This window comes from Gadus chalcogrammus, chromosome 14, assembly GCF_026213295.1.
Source record: "Gadus chalcogrammus isolate NIFS_2021 chromosome 14, NIFS_Gcha_1.0, whole genome shotgun sequence".
Taxonomy (NCBI): Eukaryota; Metazoa; Chordata; class Actinopteri; order Gadiformes; family Gadidae; genus Gadus; species Gadus chalcogrammus.
Genome location: NC_079425.1, coordinates 4381802 through 4400703, shown reverse-complemented (window position 1 = coordinate 4400703; position 18902 = coordinate 4381802). Strand labels below are relative to the sequence as shown.

Here is an 18902-nt window from a genome sequence, read left to right as displayed (position 1 = left end):
GGCAGGAGAAGGAAGGAACTTTGAAATGTTTATTAGGCCAGCCTGTTCTAAGCGGTTCCAAGCTGTTCTGATGCAGATTTTATTTTTGTTTACATCTATAAATATAACGGTTGCAGTACAGTGTATGAGATTGTAAAACTTGTTATTTTCGTTTTTTACAAACATTAGGGTACAAACAGTTGTCTGAATAAGTTGCAATACAACCTAGAGCAGAAAGGAAGTAAAATAACAGTTTGACATTGTTTGGCAACAAACTGTGTTGAAACATGTGCTTGTTCACTTTTAAAATCAGCATTTACTTTACTTCCATGGGGAAAAGCTGTTAAAGGAATAAGCAAGAATTGTGATACATGCTATTGTTTTGGTTCCCACATTCAAATATATACACTAATCTGACCTTAGTTAAGAAAGAAAGCCTATATCCAGAAGTGTTGGCATATTCCTTTAAAACTTGCAATTTTCCACTGTTCAGTGCAAAACAGTCTTTTCAGAATTGCAATGCTTTTTATAAATTACCTTGTGTTTAAAATAAATATGGGACATTGCACGACATAGAGAGAGAGGGAGAATGTTGAAATATGTGAAACTATTATAGTGAGCTACTGCAGCTGAACTTGTCCCCCCTAGCTTCTCACTTCCTTTCATTTTGAACAATTTCACATCACTTCCTGTGTGATTAGTTGACATCTACATCATCTCACAATGTCACTTTGCATCAGTGTTTCCCAACATTTGTCTAGGCTAGGGAGTCGGGAGCCATTGTAGGGTCACCTGAAATGCAAATGGACTGTGAGATAAAATCGTACGCTTGGTCATTTAATAGAGAACGTTGTTATTATAAATGACACAGTTTTAAAAATAGAAAACAACAGCAATGATTAGGAGCTTTGAAAGGTGTCATAGAAGTATAAATAGCATATTATTGTCAGTTAACCAACTCATGATAAAGATCATCAGTTGGTTACCAATTAATGGTGGGATTAGGACGTTGATCAAGGGAAGAAGTTTTGTTCCAGGTTTACTTAATTAAATGTTAGCTGGTTGGAGTGACAGTTATCTGAGGTTTAGTCCATTTAGAAAATCCCAAAAGGTTGGGAATCAGACAAAATAATGGGGTCCGGGGCCCAAAAAGGTTTGGACCCCCTGCCTTATTTGTTCAACTTTCACTTTCATTTCCTTGATCCAGTGTGTCGTTTCAAACATATCTCCATGCAGCCCGCCTTCAAACAATAGGACAGCATTGATCCTAGCTGCCAAGGCAAGGCGGTCACGGTGCCGGGTGATTGGTGGAGTACAGGACTGGTCTAGTACGTGCTTGCACTGCGCTACAAGGATCACTCTGTTTCAGAGCACCCAGACGCACAGTGCTGGAGATTTGTAACTGTTTGAATTTAATGCTGCTTTGACAAAGACAGAGCTGTTCCTTTCAAAGTAAAAGCGTGTGCCTGACAGAACTTTTTGAATAAATTTGGAAAATGATACACCTTTGTTAAACTGTGTATGGTCAGCTTATTGTTTAACCATATTATTTGATCATTATTTCCAAACAGAGATAATTATTAATGATTTATTTTGTGTAGTTTTTGATGTTAGTTAAGTAATGTCTAGGTTAGTCATATTACTTAACATAAAATTAGGAATCTTGATCAGCACTAAAATACGAATGGGTTAAATACAGATCCATATATGTTTTTTTAGCAGTTAATAAACGTAACGGGCTGGAGCCACAATAAATGACAATCAGGGGCGACATTCATATGAATAAATCCCACCATTGTAAATTGTTTTGTAAGGATAACAATTATTGTTATTGTCAAGCAAATTCACACAGAAGTATAAAAAGTAAAAACTGTAAATTAAAGCAACAGATGTGTGGCTCTCACACGAAGGGTAATCATATATAATTGCCATAATTCCAGAGAGCGAGCGAGTGCGTCTCTCGTTGGCTACAAGGCTATCTCTGTGCTTCCCTGTTGTTCTGATGTAGCACGACCTTGCCATTGATGGACGTCCCTGACAATGGATTGATGGCATGTGTTCCTCTTACATAACAACTCATTTCCTCAAGGGGGGAGAGAGAAGGAGAGACAGACAGAGAGAGAGAGAGAGAGAGAGAGAGAGAGAGAGAGAGAGAGAGAGAGAGAGAGAGAGCGCGTGAGAGAGATAGTGTGAGAGAGAGAGTGAAGGAGAGACACAGCAGTAGGAGCTCTTTAGCTGGGCTCCTGAATCTGAATGGTTATTTATACTGTCTAAAAACAGGCCAGAGGAGTGAGAGGAAGGGTGTCAGAGAGGGAGAGAGAGGGAAGGAGATAGAGCGAGAGAGAGAGAGAGAGAGAGAGAGAGAGAGAGAGAGAGAGAGAGAGAGAGAGAGAGAGAGAGAGAGAGAGAGAGAGAGAGAGAGAGAGAGAGAGAGGGGGGGGGGGATAGAGACAGAGAGAGAGAGAGAGAGGTTTTCCTGAAGAGAGAGAGCAAGATAAAGCATTTCAGGGAAATAGGCTGCAAGGAGGATGTCAAAGAGAGATGAAAAAGCGGGACAATTTGTGAGGGTACAGCTGATAGATACACTCAAAGTGGGAAGAAAGGGAGGGCGAGAAAGAGAGGCAGACATAGAAAGTGCGAGAGAGAGAAAGAGAGTTGTATTCATATATTAACCTATTCTGTGGTTAACTGGGTCATGCCGAGGTCTGGAAGAGAGGTGCACGGATGTTGAGGATACCTCGGAATAAACGGGCTTGCACGCTGCCAGCAGAGCTCCTGGGTGCTCCAGTGTGTCGCTCCCTTCAACGCTCCCCTTTACTTTGGTTCTGCATTTGACATGAATGCATCACCTCTTATTAACCCTTCACGGTGTAAAGTGTACCCTGTATGCTGAATAAGAGGGACCTACGCTGGCTCGTTCAACGTCTGGGTGCAGGTATCGTTGCGTTGCGTTGCGTTAGTTAGTAACACGTAGGGTCTAGAACACACCTGTTTAGCGTCTCGCCCACCTCAGGCCCATTACGTGTCCCTCCCCCCCCCCCACCAGGGCAACACCAACCCATTGCCAACGTGCTGTCGGAGCAAGCTGACCATCGATCGGTTCACCAATCTTAAGCCAACGCACAAAACTCATTTTAAAATCCTCTACTCGGTCACTCATCCACGTAAACAGGCGTTGTAAACTCCCGTCAACCTCCCACACTCCACCTGTTTGCAGTTTATAGTATTTAACCTGGATAAGCTAATTCTAAAATGAATGTAAATGCCTCTAGGGTACTGATAACTCTGATATCAGGCTGAGGGCCGGTTCTGTGCCATTACCCTGGAGGGCTCTAGCTGCTGCTCAATGAATACCACAGACCATGTTACTACAAGACAAAGGCTCGGAGTTCACATTCAATTATTTAACGTACAATGTTTTGGAATCACGGACCTACTCGTCCTCATCTGAATGTCAGGGAACTAACTATGAGCATGATCATGGAAAGCAGGCACCTTTGAACCTGGGATTAGTATGTTTGTGCAGTGCTGCCATGCTTAAAGGCACCTCCATCAGCAGGATATTAGCATATAGCTCCGGGCTATTTATAGCAGCGTCTTCTCCAGCGCTAGCATCAATCGATGGAGGTCACAGCGCCGCACCCTGCTAACGGGTGACGCAAGGCCAGGGCGAGACCAACACTACAAACGCGGTCTCTGTTGACGGCCAAATCAGACAAAACCCCCACAGTGAGAAGAGGGTGCCTGTGAAGGAACAGTCACACCATCGAGAGACGCGAGAGGAGGGGACACTGCGTTGTGATTAACCCCTCCCGGGGATGTTTGGAGACTGATATTCTTTCTGTGTATTGATAGAATATCATGCGATCAGGTTATGTAATATAGTTCAACATCATGTCTTATTTAATACGCTTAAATTACTTTGATGATTCGTCAAATAATAATATCTTTAAATTAAACTCTGCTCTGGCCTAGCTTAACATGGCCTGACAGTACAACAGCTGACTGTGATGAAACCATCGTTACCGCCTCTCCTGGCTTCACTGAAACATCCATTACCAATATCATTTGTCAAAATGACTTCCTTGTATCTTGTGCCTGTCAAAAAACATAAAAAATAGCAATATAGTGCGTGAGTCTTTAAGGAGAACAGAGTTTGTGGACAAAACCAGCAAATTGCCATACAAGTACTTTCATAACGTCTTTCCTCAAAGAAGAAAGTGCTAGTGCTATTGTTTACCTTCGTGCCTGGCTCTCATGAAATGCTCTTCGGCAAGCTCAGCACATATTGCCAAATTATATTGGGGACGGATGTTTTAGCGCTGCCAGGAGAGGCAGTTAAGACGGTCTCATCAAAGACCGGTATTGTTCTTTAAAGGACAGAATGTCTTTTCAAATGTCCCTCGCAAAAGTGTAAACAATATATAACATTGACCCTTCTAAGTGGTATATTTGTAAAGCATTGTGGTTTAACACAGGACTTTTCCATCAGTGCTATTGAGTCTCATTTATGGCTTTAATGTTATTTCGTCAATACTCAGTCAACCCAGAACCAATTGTGCCCACTAGACTATCCTGACCACAATGCTTATGGATGTCCTGGCATTCAGTGTTCATCTGCGCATCTGATCCTGTTAACTGATGTGTCTGTTCTCTCAGGCCTATCGTGTAACACTAGCCTGTAATTACACAAGCAAGGGCTGAGCTAACCTTTAACGGACAGCATTTGGATGGCATTTATATAGCACTTTTCCCAGCCAACTTGACCGCTGAAGGCGCTTTTGCAATCACACACTCGACACCCGAACATCAACCGCGAGAGGCGGCTTTGCGACGGAGCCAGAGCTCAGGTCTTCAGATCTGAGTTCCAGGACACATTGAGTAAACAGCGTCCGCCCGGCACGGGATCACACCTGCGATCCCACAGGTGTCGTGATAACACTGCACCACTTCAGAAGGAGCTGTAATAAGCACATTCATGAAACGTGTCCTCAGCCTGTTAGATGGGGCTATAGATTGGGCTGAAACCGCCCTTTTCCGCTTTTTATGTGTAATAGATTATTATGTTTTCCTTATTTGTTAATTGGTCCGGAAATCTATTTGAACCCCAGCAGTGGGGAAGTTGTTAATGTAGAACACCCACATGACAAAGTACCAACAAGGTCGATCAAACTACAAGCAGACGAAGGGAACACGATTGCATATTAAAGATGCCAGCATGTTCAGCTGTGTGTGTGTGTGCGTGTGTGTGTGTGTGTACGTGTGTGTGTGTCGTTTGTGTGTGCGTGTGTATTCTGTGTGTGTGATCTTTGCTTGTGTGTGCATTTCTTTTTGTGTACCTGTCTCTGTGTGCCTGTTATTCCTGTTCGTGATTGTGTGTGTGTGTGTGTGTGTGTGTGTGTGTGTGTGTGTGTGTGTGTGTGTGTGTGTGTGTGTGTGTGTGTGTGTGTGTGTGTGTGTGTGTGTGTGTGTGTGTGTGTGTGTGTGTGTGTGTGTGTCTGTGAATTGGCTTGGTTTTCCTCTTGGCAGTGGCTGGAAACTTGGGCAGGAATCCACAGCAAATATTTTATGTTTAGAGTGGGCAGGAAATGCATTTCAATATCTCTTGCCTCTCTTTTTCTTATTCTCTCTCACTCTCACACACACCTCCTCTGTCATTCCACTGAATCTTTCGCCATTTCCCTCTATCTTTTATCCGTCTATCTATCTATCTATCTATCTATCTATCTATCTATCTATCTATATATATATATATCATTCTATTTATCTATATATATGTATCCACCCATCTTACAATGCACCGACCCACACATCTATTTATCCATCCATCCATCAATCAATCAATCAATCAATTAATCCATCAATCAATCTTTCTTTCTCTCTCTCCCTCTCTCTCTCTCTCTCTCTCTCTCTCTCTCTCTCTCTCTCTCTCTCTCTTTCCCTCTCTCGCGCTCTCTCTCTCCGTCTCTCTCTCTTTGCGTCTCTCTCTCTCTCTCTCTCTCCCTCTCGCGCTCTCTCTCTCTCTCTCTCTCCGTCTCTCTCTCTCTCTCTCTCCGTCTCTCTCTCTCTCTCTCTCTCTCTCTCTCTCTCTCTCCCTCTCTCGCGCTCTCTCTCCGTCTCTCTCTCTCTCTCTCTCTCTCTCTCTCTCTCTCTTTCCCTCTCTCGCGCTCTCTCTCTCCGTCTCTCTTTGTCTCTCTGCGTATCTCTCTCTCCGTCTCTCTCTCTTTGCGTCTCTCTCTCTCTCTCTCTCTCCCTCTCGCGCTCTCTCTCTCTCTCTCTCTCCGTCTCTCTCTCTCTCTCTCTCCGTCTCTCTCTCTCTCTCTCTCTCTCTCTCTCTCTCTCTCCCTCTCTCGCGCTCTCTCTCCGTCTCTCTCTCTCTCTCTCTCTCTCTCTCTCTCTCTCTCTCTCTCTCTCTCTCTCTCTCTCTCTCTCTCTCCCACTGACTCACTCTATCTGTCCATCTATCTAATATGTACTCCTGCTCTCATCTTGACAGGAAACCAATGAACTGGTGGCCATCAAGAAGTTCAAGGACAGCGAAGGTGAGTGCTACAACGTAATCCGACAACACCGCTCAAAGCTCCACTATGTAACCTCAAACTGTTTAGGCTTTAGTTCAAAGCAAGTTACCACAAGTCTACAAAATAAAACATTCCAATCACGACATCATGGCCCCAGGTAATCCTGCCCTACGTTTCAATTTGGTCTGTGCCCCCAAATGACAGGAAAACAAAATGAGAGTATGTGACATCAAAACTAATATTAAGTTACACACGGAACCAAGTTAGTTTTTTGGTTCAATAACTTCCATTTGAATTAATGAAGGGCGATGTCACTATCCCCTTGCTTGAAGACACAGTTGCTCCGTGTGTCGTGGCTTTTTGTCACCCTTTGTGATGACTATGATGACGACAACGTCAAAGACCCTCTGCAAAGCCAGCCCCCTTAACCCCCTTAACCCCCCCCCCACACACACACACACACACACACACCCCTCTTACGCACTTATTGTACTGTATGTTGTACGTCCTTGCACTTAAAAATAGCACTTAGCATTGTGTAGCATCTTATCCTAGCTATTATTGTGGTGTACGGGGAATGGGTTAACCTAGCGATTGTTATTGCTTGGCACTTTGTTCGATGAACATCCTTACTGTTCCGACAGGGATATATTGTTGTTTCTCTTTCTCCTGACAAATGTACATATTGTAAGTCGTTTTGGATAAAAGCGTCTGCTAAACGCCCTAAATGTAAATGTCCCAATAGTCTCAGCAGCTTCTTGTTTACACCCCCCCTCCTGATGTCGTCGCTCACAGAGAATGAGGAGGTCAAGGAGACCACGCTCCGGGAGCTCAAGATGCTGCGCACCCTGAAGCAGGACAACATCGTGGAGCTGAAGGAGGCCTTCCGCCGTCGCGGGAAACTCTACCTCGTCTTCGAATATGTGGAGAGGGTGAGCTGACACGGCGGAGGGAGGAACGCTCACTGGGGTCTGTGGGTTCAGTTGTTTCCGTTGGTTCTGTGGGTTCAGTTGTTTCCGTTGGTTCTGTGGGTTCAGTTTGTTCCGTTGGTTCCGTGGGTTCAGTTTGCTCTGCTGTTCTATCGGTTTGTGACTGAACCAACAGAACCTCAGACCAACATATCTAGTTGGTTCTGTTGGTCTATTGGTCCGTTGGTCTGTTGGTCTGTTGGGCTGTTGGTCTGTTGGTCTGTTGGTCTGTTGGTCTGTTGGTCTGTTGGTCTGTTGGTCTGTTGGTCAGTTGGTTGTTGGTTCGGTATTTTTAGTTAGTCTGTGGTTCTGTGGTTTTGTAGTTCTGTGGTTTTGTATATATGTGGTTCAGTTGTTTTGCAGCCTTATAGTAGCCTGGCGATGTCATACTCATAATTCTAGTCAGAATATGAGTCTGAGACCGAACCATTGGGCTGTGATTATAGGGCGGAACCAGGAAGGAAAATGCCTCTTCGCTCAATTGGATAGACCTAAAACCAATCAGAGCAACGTAGTATGTGACGTATGTTGTGCGAAGCACAGCTATTCTCAAACTAACTCAACTGAGCGCACGTTCGAAGAAGTAGAAAAAGAAGATGGACATAAACGATTTATGCCTGTTTTGGAAAAAGAATTTAAGGATACACGGACAAATCGGCAACACGGTCAGCATTTTTGGGAAAAAAAGTAAAAGCGCTGAGCGCTCTTTGGTGACGTGGTTGATTACGTTAATGTGTATCATCTGTCCATCAACGTATAAAGCCCGCCCTTACATTTTGATTGGTCAGATCACTTTTTGATCTGACCTAATACCTCCCAACGAGCTCAATTCCAGACTGAATCTCCCAGACCAAATATTTTGTGGGCGGAGTTCAGGCTGGTATCCAGGCTAGCCTTATAGATCACTGGTGTTAGAAGTTCTGTGAAACCCACTTTCCCCTCCTTCTTCACGGTCTCTCCACAAAGGCACCAGCGCCTTTAAAATATGTAGACTGCATACTGCATGCAAAAATGATCAGCTGTAACTTCATTGTCATGGAAGTGGGTCAGGGTACAGAGATAGAGTACGGGAACAGAGTACAGTGACTAGTACAGGAAACGGTACGGGGACAAGTACAGGAAAAAGTACAGGGACTAGTACAGAGACTAGTTAAGGGACTAGTACAGGAACGAGTACAGGAAACAGTACAAGGACTAGTACAGAGACTAGTACAAGGATTAGTACGGGAACTAGTACAAGGACTAGTTAAAAGCCTAGTGCAGGGACTAGTTAAGGTACAGAGACCAGGGACAGAGAACAGGGACTAGAGTGGGACAGAGTACAGATACTAGTGCAGCAGTAATTGTCATGGAACAAGAGAGTGCCGGTGAGCGACAGATAATGACCACTGGGAGGAGGACGTACAAAGCAGCCCAACGCCAGGGCTCATCGCTCCCTGGGTCGGACCACTGATTAACACCACCTGTTCATTTAGTACAATTACCTGTTAATTAATTACATCACCTGTTGGTTTGACAACCGAGATGTCAGGTTGGAGGGGGGGGGGGGGGGGGGGGAGGTGCTTCCGGTTAGTGTGTTAAAATGACTCACATCCTCTGTGTGGTTGTGTGTGTGTGTGTGTGTGTGTGTGTGTGTGTGTGTGTGTGTGTGTGTGTGTGTGTGTGTGTGTGTGTGTGTGTGTGTGTGTGTGTGTGTGTGTGTGTGTGTGTGTGTGCGTAGTGTTGACTAATAACTCTATTCCACTGTGTCTAGTTTTCCTGCTGTCAGAATGTCCGTTTAGTCATAAATAGCATCACCAAGGCAACGTGACACGTTGAACTCCACCGCTGCTGAATAATGGTATTTCCTACCGTGCTGCCAAGGTATCTGGACAGGCCATGTGTGTGTGTGTGTGTGTGTGTGTGTGTGTGTGTGTGTGTGTGTGTTTCTATGTATGTGTGTCTTTTTTGGCACGTGTGGTAAAACGTGATTAAAAACCCGTTGACCCACACCCTGTTTGGTGCATCTCCTTCCTGAATCTCAGCCGCCGACGGTCGGGGTTGCCACAGTGTGTGTGTTTTCCCATCATGCACTTGACAATGTTGGAGGGTGGCTGCAGCTAGGAGACATCTCCTCAGGGGTCGCTGTAACGTAGAGAGAGTGCCCCATGCTCCGTCCATTCAGGTTGAAGAACTACATTTTGTTTTCTTCTTCATTTAAAGATGCTGCTGGTAGGATTTAAGAGCTGTTATTGAATGTAGTTTGCTAGAAATGACTTTGAGAGAGCAATTACCGAGGTTCATTTGTACCACCCTCGCCTCACTTCTAAACAATCAGGACATCTTTCGTTTCGGAGAATTGTCTTGTCAATACAGGTGTGTTTTTGTAACACAACTCAATAGCTGAGAAACATAGTGACAGAGGGAGGAGAGAGGGAGGGGATGTTTTTTGGGGGTTGTTTTCATTTCAAAAGCTTGCATCTTCCTACTAGCGGGTCTCTTTTTTTCACCACTTCTGAATCTTAACTACAGCTGTTTTAAAACTGTTCGGATGAAGCTGAACGTTGACGATGTCATTGGGCCGTACGCTAACCAATCAAAGCACGTTCCTCCAGGGGGCTGGTACAAGCCCCGTCCACTCAAGACGAAGCGGTCGTGTAAAACTGTTCCTCCGTTAGGCTCACCTGGGAAAGCCTGGCTAACAGGCATCTCATGGCGTTAGCTGTGGACAGTTCAGACAGCTTTCACATTGCAGGCCTGCTTGTACGGCGGGCACCATGGGGTTGCCATAGCAGACTTGCGGACATAAAGCCAACAAACGTCAACGTTTGTGCCCTCAGAGACAAGTCATTTCTGCTGCGTCGTATGACATTAACATGCGTATGTTGACATTTCTGTTTCTCCAGAACATGCTAGAACTCCTAGAGGAGCTACCCAATGGGGCGCCCCCTGATAAGGTCCGCAGCTATATCTACCAGCTCATCAAGGCCATCCACTGGTGTCACAAGAACGAGATCGTCCACAGAGGTAGGTTCCGGTTCCCTCCAGATTTCCATGAATCGTAATATATGTAAATATAAACTGGCTTCATAGGTATGTTAACCAGCGTAAGTATTTAAACGTAAAGTGGGTCAACTTATATAGACGGCAACGTTTACTGAGCTCATTTTCTTTTGCATAAAAGCATCAAGAGGATTGCCCTAGTTTTTATTTAAGATTATATACAAGTAATTACCGATAACAGTTACATTCAGTGAATCAGGGAATCTACTAAATAAAATAAGTCAAATAAATACCTCTTTATTATTAGTAGTAGTAGTATAAAACATATTACTATTATTATCATTGTTATAATTATTATTGTTAATAGCATTATTCAAATATTTAAATTTCGTTATTTTTCTGTCATTGTGGTTGTACTTACTTGATTATCCTACATGCATACTTTATCGATTTTGTTCTATGGATGTTGAGTTGGTGGTTAAAAGAGGAAAATGGTGAACTGTATCAGGCCTATATCCGTATATTTGAATTATTTAGCTCAGAATATTAGAACAATGTGTGTTTTCTCTGGTTCCTCCCAAGATATCAAGCCTGAAAACCTGCTCATCAGCTCTGAGGATGTCCTCAAACTCTGTGATTTCGGTGAGCCCTGTCAATTTCTTACACAGGGCAGGGTTGGGTTCCTGCACACACACTGCATGCATATAGTACTGTACTTACAGGGCATAAAATATGTACAGAACACACTGTACACACACTGCGTGTATATCGTAATGTACTTACAGGGCATAAAATATGTACAGAACACACTGTACACACACTGCGTGTATATCGTACTGTACTTACAGGACATAAAGTATGTACAAAACACACTGTACACACACTGCGTGTATATCGTACTGTACTTACAGGGCATAAAGTATGTACAAAACACACTGTACACACACTGCGGGTATATCGTACTGTACTTACAGGGCATAAAGTATGTACAAAACACACTGTACACACACTGCGGGTATATCGTACTGTACTTACAGGGCATAAAGTATGTACAAAACACACTGTACACACTGCGTGTATATCGTACTGTACTTACAGGGCATAATGTATGTACAGAACACACTGTACACACACTGCGTGTATATATTACTGTACACACTTATAGTGATGCCCCATATCTGAGACCGCCTCCCTTTGGAAACATAGGTGTGTAGGAATGTATTGGAAGTAATCATCTTTTGGCCATTGTTTAGTAATTCATTGTGAGGTAATTGGTTATTATGGGAGACATTGTTGTGTTTGAAGCTGCCGTATTCTGCCGGTTCTCGTGTGAGACGTGGCAAAACATAGTTTTCATTAGCAAAATGCAATTTGTGAACTCAAAATGGCTGTGTTTACAAATAGTATCGCTAACAAAAGCCCCATGATGCGTTCCGATGTACACGCACTATTGATGCATTTTATATAAATACATTGTCTGGTTGTTTAATTGTATATTGAGATATTTCCACATATTGGTGGAGTTTTATAAGCTGTTTAGCTATCTATGCGTCGTCATAGCACCCATGTTAGTACTGAGTCAGTGAGATGTGGTTGTTATTCACTGTCAGAGCTGGCCTTGGCTTAATTGCGATATCTACACCCTTAAAATGGACCCACACTTCTGATACACCAAAATCTCATAAAAGCCGCCATATCAGAATTAGTTGATTGCTCAAAGTAGGCTTCATGGCCGCATTGTGCGAACGTAGTTGTTCTCTTGTTGATGATGCAGTATCTATTATTTAGAGGTATTGTTTATCGTGGACCAAAAAACGAACTTGGTTTTATGTGTGACTTAAGCTGCAACAATTGGGGCTAAACTCAAAGGAATCATTTTTAAGGGTTAGGGTTATTTTTAATTTTAAGTTTACATTATTTAATTCATGGACTTTCTTCTTAAGATTCAAGTTTTGACACACGTATGCTCTGGTTACAAAATGCCCTCCAGTTGAGAATCACTGTCCTAGCGCACTTTGTAAAAATAAAATTGTTTTTTTTGGTAAACATTTAACTTTTTAAAAAGTGCTATATTTATACAAACTCATTAATAATCATATTTCTGCTGTGGTACATCAAACCATGAATCGATACGATATGCCAGTCCAATCACTCCCTTGAGGGGGGTTTGTCCTGTCAATAGCACAGATCAGACACCTTTCACTACTTACCGTGACAAAGCTCAGACACAGCTGTCTACGATAAACTGAAAGCAAAGGACGGTTGTTGTTTTTGTTATGATGCAAAACCTTTTGTTACTTCTTCCTTCCCTTGAATATCGAATTGTTCTTGTCGAGTCATGCTACTATATTCTATAAAGTAAAAGATCTATCTTGTCTCTGTGACTCAGGCTTTGCTCGTAACCTGTCAGAAGGGACAGACGCCAACTACACTGAGTATGTTGCAACAAGATGGTACCGTTCTCCTGAACTGCTGCTCGGGTGAGTGTGTGTGTGTGCGTGCGTGCGTGCGTGCGTGTGTGTGTCTTGATCTGTTTTAACCTGGCTTTGTTTGATTGTGACATGAATGCATTGCATACATTTTACTAGGAGTATGATTCAGATGCTTTCATCCAAAGCACAATGCAGCGGCTGTCATTCTAGGGCAGGTAGGGGTCAGGGCAGCTCAAGGACAACCTACAGGGAGACTGCGCACATCGGGGATCGAACCCAGAACCTTTGTGCTGGGAGTCAACACCTATACTGCTCTTTCCATACTGAGAGACAGTGTAGTGTTGGGCAGCTGCATCCAGATTAAGAAGACGCTATGGAAGGTTTACATAGGCAGTGTTCAAATAGGGCCTGATCCATACACACTCACACTCACACACGCACACACACACACACACACACGCACACGCACACACACACGCACACGCACACACACACGCACACACACGCACACACACACACACACACACACACACACACACACACACACACACACACACACACACACACACACACACACACACACACTCAGCCTGCTCCTCCTGTCAGCACTTCCTGGCCAAGATGCGCCTCTCTCTTCAACTCCTTCTTCATCGCTGTCCTGATCGTCTCCTCGGCGTCAGACATCAGACGCTGTGATTAATGTTATTATCTGCATTCACATTGGAACTGCTATTAGAATTATACAGTTATTATCTGCATTGAAGTGTAAGTGATTACACCCTGTTTCAGCTCGAATATGAACACTAAGATCCATACTATTATTATCATTAATATGGTTGTTATCTGCAATCACTTTGGTACTTGTGTTACCGATTTAAGTCCCTGAGCAAGACACCTCGACCTGTCTGCTCCTGAGCAGCTGACTGTTGCTTTGCATGCCTTGCACCGCGCTCAGTGTACGAATGGGTGAGCGAATGGGAATGAATGGGAGACAATATTGTAAAGCACTTTGAGTGGCCACTATCTGTCTTATGTATGTATGTATGTATGTATGTATGTATGTATGTATGTATGTATGTATGTATGTATGTATGTATGTATGTATGTATGTATGTATGTATGTATGTATGTATGTATGTATGTATGTATGTATGTATGTATGTATGTATGTATGTATGTATGTATGTATGTATGTATGTATGTATGTATGTATGTATGTATGTATGTATGTATGTATCTATCTATCTTGCTATCTATCTAACTGTTTCTCAGTCAGTCTCTGTCCGTCTGTGTGTTGGCTATGAGTAATTAAGGTTATTGTCCTCTCTCTCTCTCTCTCTCTCTCTCTCTCTCTCTCTCTCTCTCTCTCTCTCTCTCTCTCTCTCTCTCTCTCTCTCTCTCTCCCAGCGCCCCATATGGGAAGGCGGTGGACATGTGGTCGGTGGGGTGCATTCTGGGGGAGCTGAGCGACGGCCAGCCCCTGTTCCCTGGGGAGAGTGAGATAGACCAGGTCAGTGAGAAGAACCAGACCCCCCCTCCCTCCCACCAGGGCTCCCTGCCCAGCGCTCCTGCACCGGCTCTCTTACACCTGTTCAGACAGTGGCCACTAGGGGGTGCTGGAGCACCAGACTCACACACACAACACGGATGTATTTTCAGCATTTTCAGCTCTCTTTTATTTTCTGTGATGGATAGACTGCTGATACGTCAATGTCACACAATGTATGGATTTCAAGGAGACACCTTTATCCTAGTCTCACACACCAGACTATATACTCGAGGAGGAATATGAAACAAATATACATAACCTAATCATAAAATTAGCATTATATGTCATCAGAGATTAAGGAGTCATGCTCAGTGAAAATACTAACCTGAACTCCTCAAACATCAATGCTAGAATGCTCTCCATTGAAATCTCCATTCCGGATCGGAGTGTTTCACTGGTCTCAGAGTACAATTTCTGAAACAGATTTTAACACAAACACAGCGTGCTGAAGCCATGTGACAAGCAATTTTCTGGATGAACTGAGAATTCCCAGATTATACCCAACCCTAAAAGCCTTATCATCTTTTCGTTAAACAGTTGTAATTATTGGAGTTGCATTAGAGAGATAGAGACAGCTTTGAGCCCTGAAAGATTACCAGACAGATGCAGCTGGTCTATAATTTTCTAAAAATATGGGGGGGGGACACACACAGTTCTCTCCAATATTGGGAATGTGGACTGCACTACAAATTTAAACAATCAGTGTCAGTGTTAATGATTGTCCCTTTAAGATCTAAGACGGGGTTCTTTAGAAACATGTCCTTAGGAAGCAGGTGTAGGGGTGGGGCAACTTGAGAGGCGGCACTCATCAGGCTTTGAGCCAACTGACTGTTACTATGTAGTATTCTTCCATTGTAAATAATGAAATAGTACTGTACTTTACAGCTACTTTAGCAAATATCTGACATGTGCTGCAGCGTATTGCTGTTTTCTGTTCTGTGTACTGTGTACTTACCATTCCCACTAGTTTGTCTGTTTGGGTCTTCAGTCTGGTTCCATATGTTTTGTTTCTCTGGGTTTCTCATGTTCTTCATGGTTCATCTTCATGTCTGGTTCTTCGAGGTTACCATGGGTTCTCCTCTGTGTGTTCTCAGCTCTTCACCATCCAGAAGGTTCTTGGGCCACTCCCCGCTGAGCAGATGAAACTCTTCTACAACAACCCACGCTTCCATGGAATCAGGGTAGGACTGGCCCTTAGGTCTCTCTCTCTCTCTCTCTCTCTCTCTCTCTCTCTCTCTCTCTCTCTCTCTCTCTCTCTACCTCTCTACCTCTCTACCTCTCTACCTCTCTACCTCTCTACCTCTCTCTCTCTCTCTCTCTCTCTCTGCCCTTGATCCTTCAGATCTCTCTGTCTCTCTTTTTATTGCTCTTATTTATTCCATTCCCCGACTCTCTTCTCGCTGGACCTCTCCGTCCCCCTCCCCTTTTCTTTCACTATTAAGTCCTGTCACTCCCCCATTCTCTCGTTCTCTCTCTCCCCCATCTCCCCATCTCCCCCTCGCCCCCTCCCTCCCTCCTGATTGCCCGGCTTTCTGCTCCGTGACCGAGTGGATTTCTATGACTCATGATTGGCTGATGAACTAAAGCAGCTAGGAAACGCGTCCCCAAAGGACCCAACACGTGTGTGTGTGTGTGTGTGTGTGTGTGTGTGTGTGTGTGTGTGTGTGTGTGTGTGTGTGTGTGTGTGTGTGTGTGTGTGTGTGTGTGTGTGTGTGTGTGTGTGTGTGTGTGTGTGTGTGTGGATGCATGCTTGTATGTATGCATGCTCGTGTGGGTTAGTATCTTTGTGAGTGGGTTTGTGTGCCATGCATATATGTGTTTTTGCGTGGGTAAGTACGTGTGTATGTGTGTGTGCCCGTAGGTTTCTGTTTGTGTGTCCATGAATGTATTCGTGTGTGAGTGTGTGTGTGGGGGTTTGTGTTCATGCACGGTTACGTAGATGTCGTGGAGTGGGATCTGAGGAGCTGGATCACCAGCCAGGTGTTTAGTGGATTAGCACATATTGCTAAACCACATTGAATCGGAACACACCAAAAATAATAATCGCCTCTCTTTATCTCGATCTGTCTTTGCCTTACTGCCTCTGTCTCTTCATCCCTCTCTCTCTCTCTGTCTCGCTCTTCATCTATCTCTCTCTCTCTCTCTCTCTCTCTCTCTCTCTCTCTCTCTCTCTCTCTCTCTCTCTCTCTCTTTCTCACAATCTCTCACTCTTCCTCTCCCTTGCTTTTTCCTCTCTTAGTTGTCTATTTCTCCAATCTCTCTCTCTCTCTTTCTTCATCCTATATGTTCTCTATATAACTCTCCCTCCCTCCCTCTCTCCCTCCAGTTCCCCTCGGTGTCTCACCCCCAGACGTTGGAGAGAAGGTACCTGGCCATCCTGAGTGGCCTCATGTTGGACCTGATGAAGGTGAGACCACATAGCTATCCTTTCCGCTCCTTATTTATAGTCATCACAAATAGAGAGAGGGAGGTGAGAAAGGGAGCCATATGTTCAGGCTCCATCGCTGGTGTGGTTGTCTGTATCGTTTTGGTTCAACCAAACCTTTTGATAGATACGGCTAGACTCAGTTTGACCTCAAGACTCAGTTTGACCCCCCCCCCTCCAATCAGAACGCCCGGCAGGGAGTTGAGTTCACGACGAAAAAGGAAAGTGTAGCATTCAAGGCAGTTTTTTATCATAAATAGACTTAATAAAGACGTTCAAAGATTAACAGATATCTGGACAGAATGCTTTTCTCAGAGGAGATTAGGTTTTTGCTTAGCTTCCAACCGGGTATGGCAAGAGTAAAGATAGTCACTCTCTGATTGGCTGCAGCTTTATGAACAACATAAGGCTGCATCCATGTTTGGGAATCATTATCAGTCTGGCCTCCAAACCAGTGAAGGCCAGACTGATATTTATTACGAGCGCAAACTTGTGTTTCACAGCTAGAAACACTAGTATGGTGAGAAAACTCAAACTCCACCTCTTCCTCCTTCTCCTCCTCCTCCTCCTCCTCCTCTTCCTCCTCCAGAACTTGTTGCTGCTGACTCCGCCTGAGCGCTACCTGACGGAGCAGAGTCTGAACCACCCGGCCTTCCAGCCCCTCAGGCCGACGGAGAGACCTCCGCCCACCTCCCCGGTCCCGCCTCGCTCCTCAAAGAGGAAGACGCACCACCACGGGGAGAACACTGTCCCCACCAGGTAGGTCTGACCGCCCCCACCCTCACCACCTCCACCTCCACCACCTCCACCTCCACCACCTCCACCTCCACCACGGGGAGAACACTGTCCCCACCAGGTAGGTCTGACCGCCCCCCACCCTCACCACCTCCACCTCCACCACCTCCTCCACCTCCACCACGGGGAGAACACTGTCCCCACCAGGTAGGTCTGACCGCCCCCACCCTCACCACCTCCACCACCTCCTCCACCACCTCCACCTCCACCACGGGGAGAACACTGTCTCCACCAGGTAGGTCTGACCGCCCCCACCCTCACCACTACCACCTCCACCACCCCCACCACCTCCACCACGGGGAGAACACTGTCCCCACCAGGTAGGTCGTACCGCCCCCACCCTCACCACTACCACCTCCACCACCTCCACCTCCACCATGGGGAGAACTCCGTCCCTACCAGGCAGGTCTGTCCTGAGATGTGTGAGTATTGTTAGAAGATCATTGGATCATTGGAAGCTCATTGGAAAACCTAGAAGCCTTCTTTCTATTTCACCAATATATTCGCTCAGTGGTCGATGTACTTGTACACTTATTTAAGACTTGGTCGTACCACAGAACAGCCTGAATGATGGGTGGCATGAAACAGGCGTACAGATTTACATTTACATTTACATTTCGGGCATTTAGCAGACGCTTTTATTCAAAGCGACTTACAATAAGTACATTTGCCATAAGAAGTGCATCAATATATCGCTGTCGGTACAGAAAGGATGTTCATAGAACCAAATGAAAGTACAACAATCGCTAAGCTAACCAATTCCCCGTGTTACAGCAATGATAGCAGCTACTGCAATTGCTACACAGTTAAGTACTTCAATACAATACAATACAATACAATACAATACAACACAACACAATACAGTGTACAATGGTGGCCAGAAGGGGGAGGGTGGCTATGCAGAGTCGAGGTGGACTCTGAACAGGTGAGGGGTTTTTTTCGGAAGATAGTGAGCGACTCGTGCGGTCCTGAGAGTGGAACGGAGCTCGTTCCACCACTGAGGTCCCAAAACCGAGAAAAGGACATTTTGCTTTGAGACTCTTCAATGATTCTTTGCCACTTCATGAGAAACCTGATCGTTTTTAAATTCTTAGAGTAGTATGTTCAACAGGCCAACCAATAGATTGTTGTTGTTATTAGTTATTCATTTTAGTTTATTGTTGTTCCTGTGTCCCCAGGAATCACGCTAAGAGCACCAGCCACCGGCACTCCAACAGTAAAGAATGTTCCAGCCTCCCGCGCCACGGTGAC

The 18902-nt window shown here is 44.7% G+C and overlaps 1 protein-coding gene across 1 annotated transcript in view; it reads left to right on the top strand.

Moving 5' to 3' along the window:
- The window catches only part of cdkl5 (cyclin dependent kinase like 5), a 36712-nt gene that overhangs the window by 6802 nt on the left and 11008 nt on the right, over positions 1-18902 (top strand). The window contains exons 4-13 of the mRNA XM_056608029.1: positions 6476-6521; positions 7296-7432; positions 10354-10474; positions 11033-11092; positions 12840-12930; positions 14290-14392; positions 15526-15612; positions 16758-16838; positions 17446-17615; positions 18830-18902. The exon at positions 18830-18902 is cut by the window's right edge and continues 847 nt beyond it. Coding sequence (XP_056464004.1) covers positions 6476-6521; positions 7296-7432; positions 10354-10474; positions 11033-11092; positions 12840-12930; positions 14290-14392; positions 15526-15612; positions 16758-16838; positions 17446-17615; positions 18830-18902 — 969 coding nt within the window. The remainder of the gene's footprint in view (positions 1-6475; positions 6522-7295; positions 7433-10353; positions 10475-11032; positions 11093-12839; positions 12931-14289; positions 14393-15525; positions 15613-16757; positions 16839-17445; positions 17616-18829) is intronic.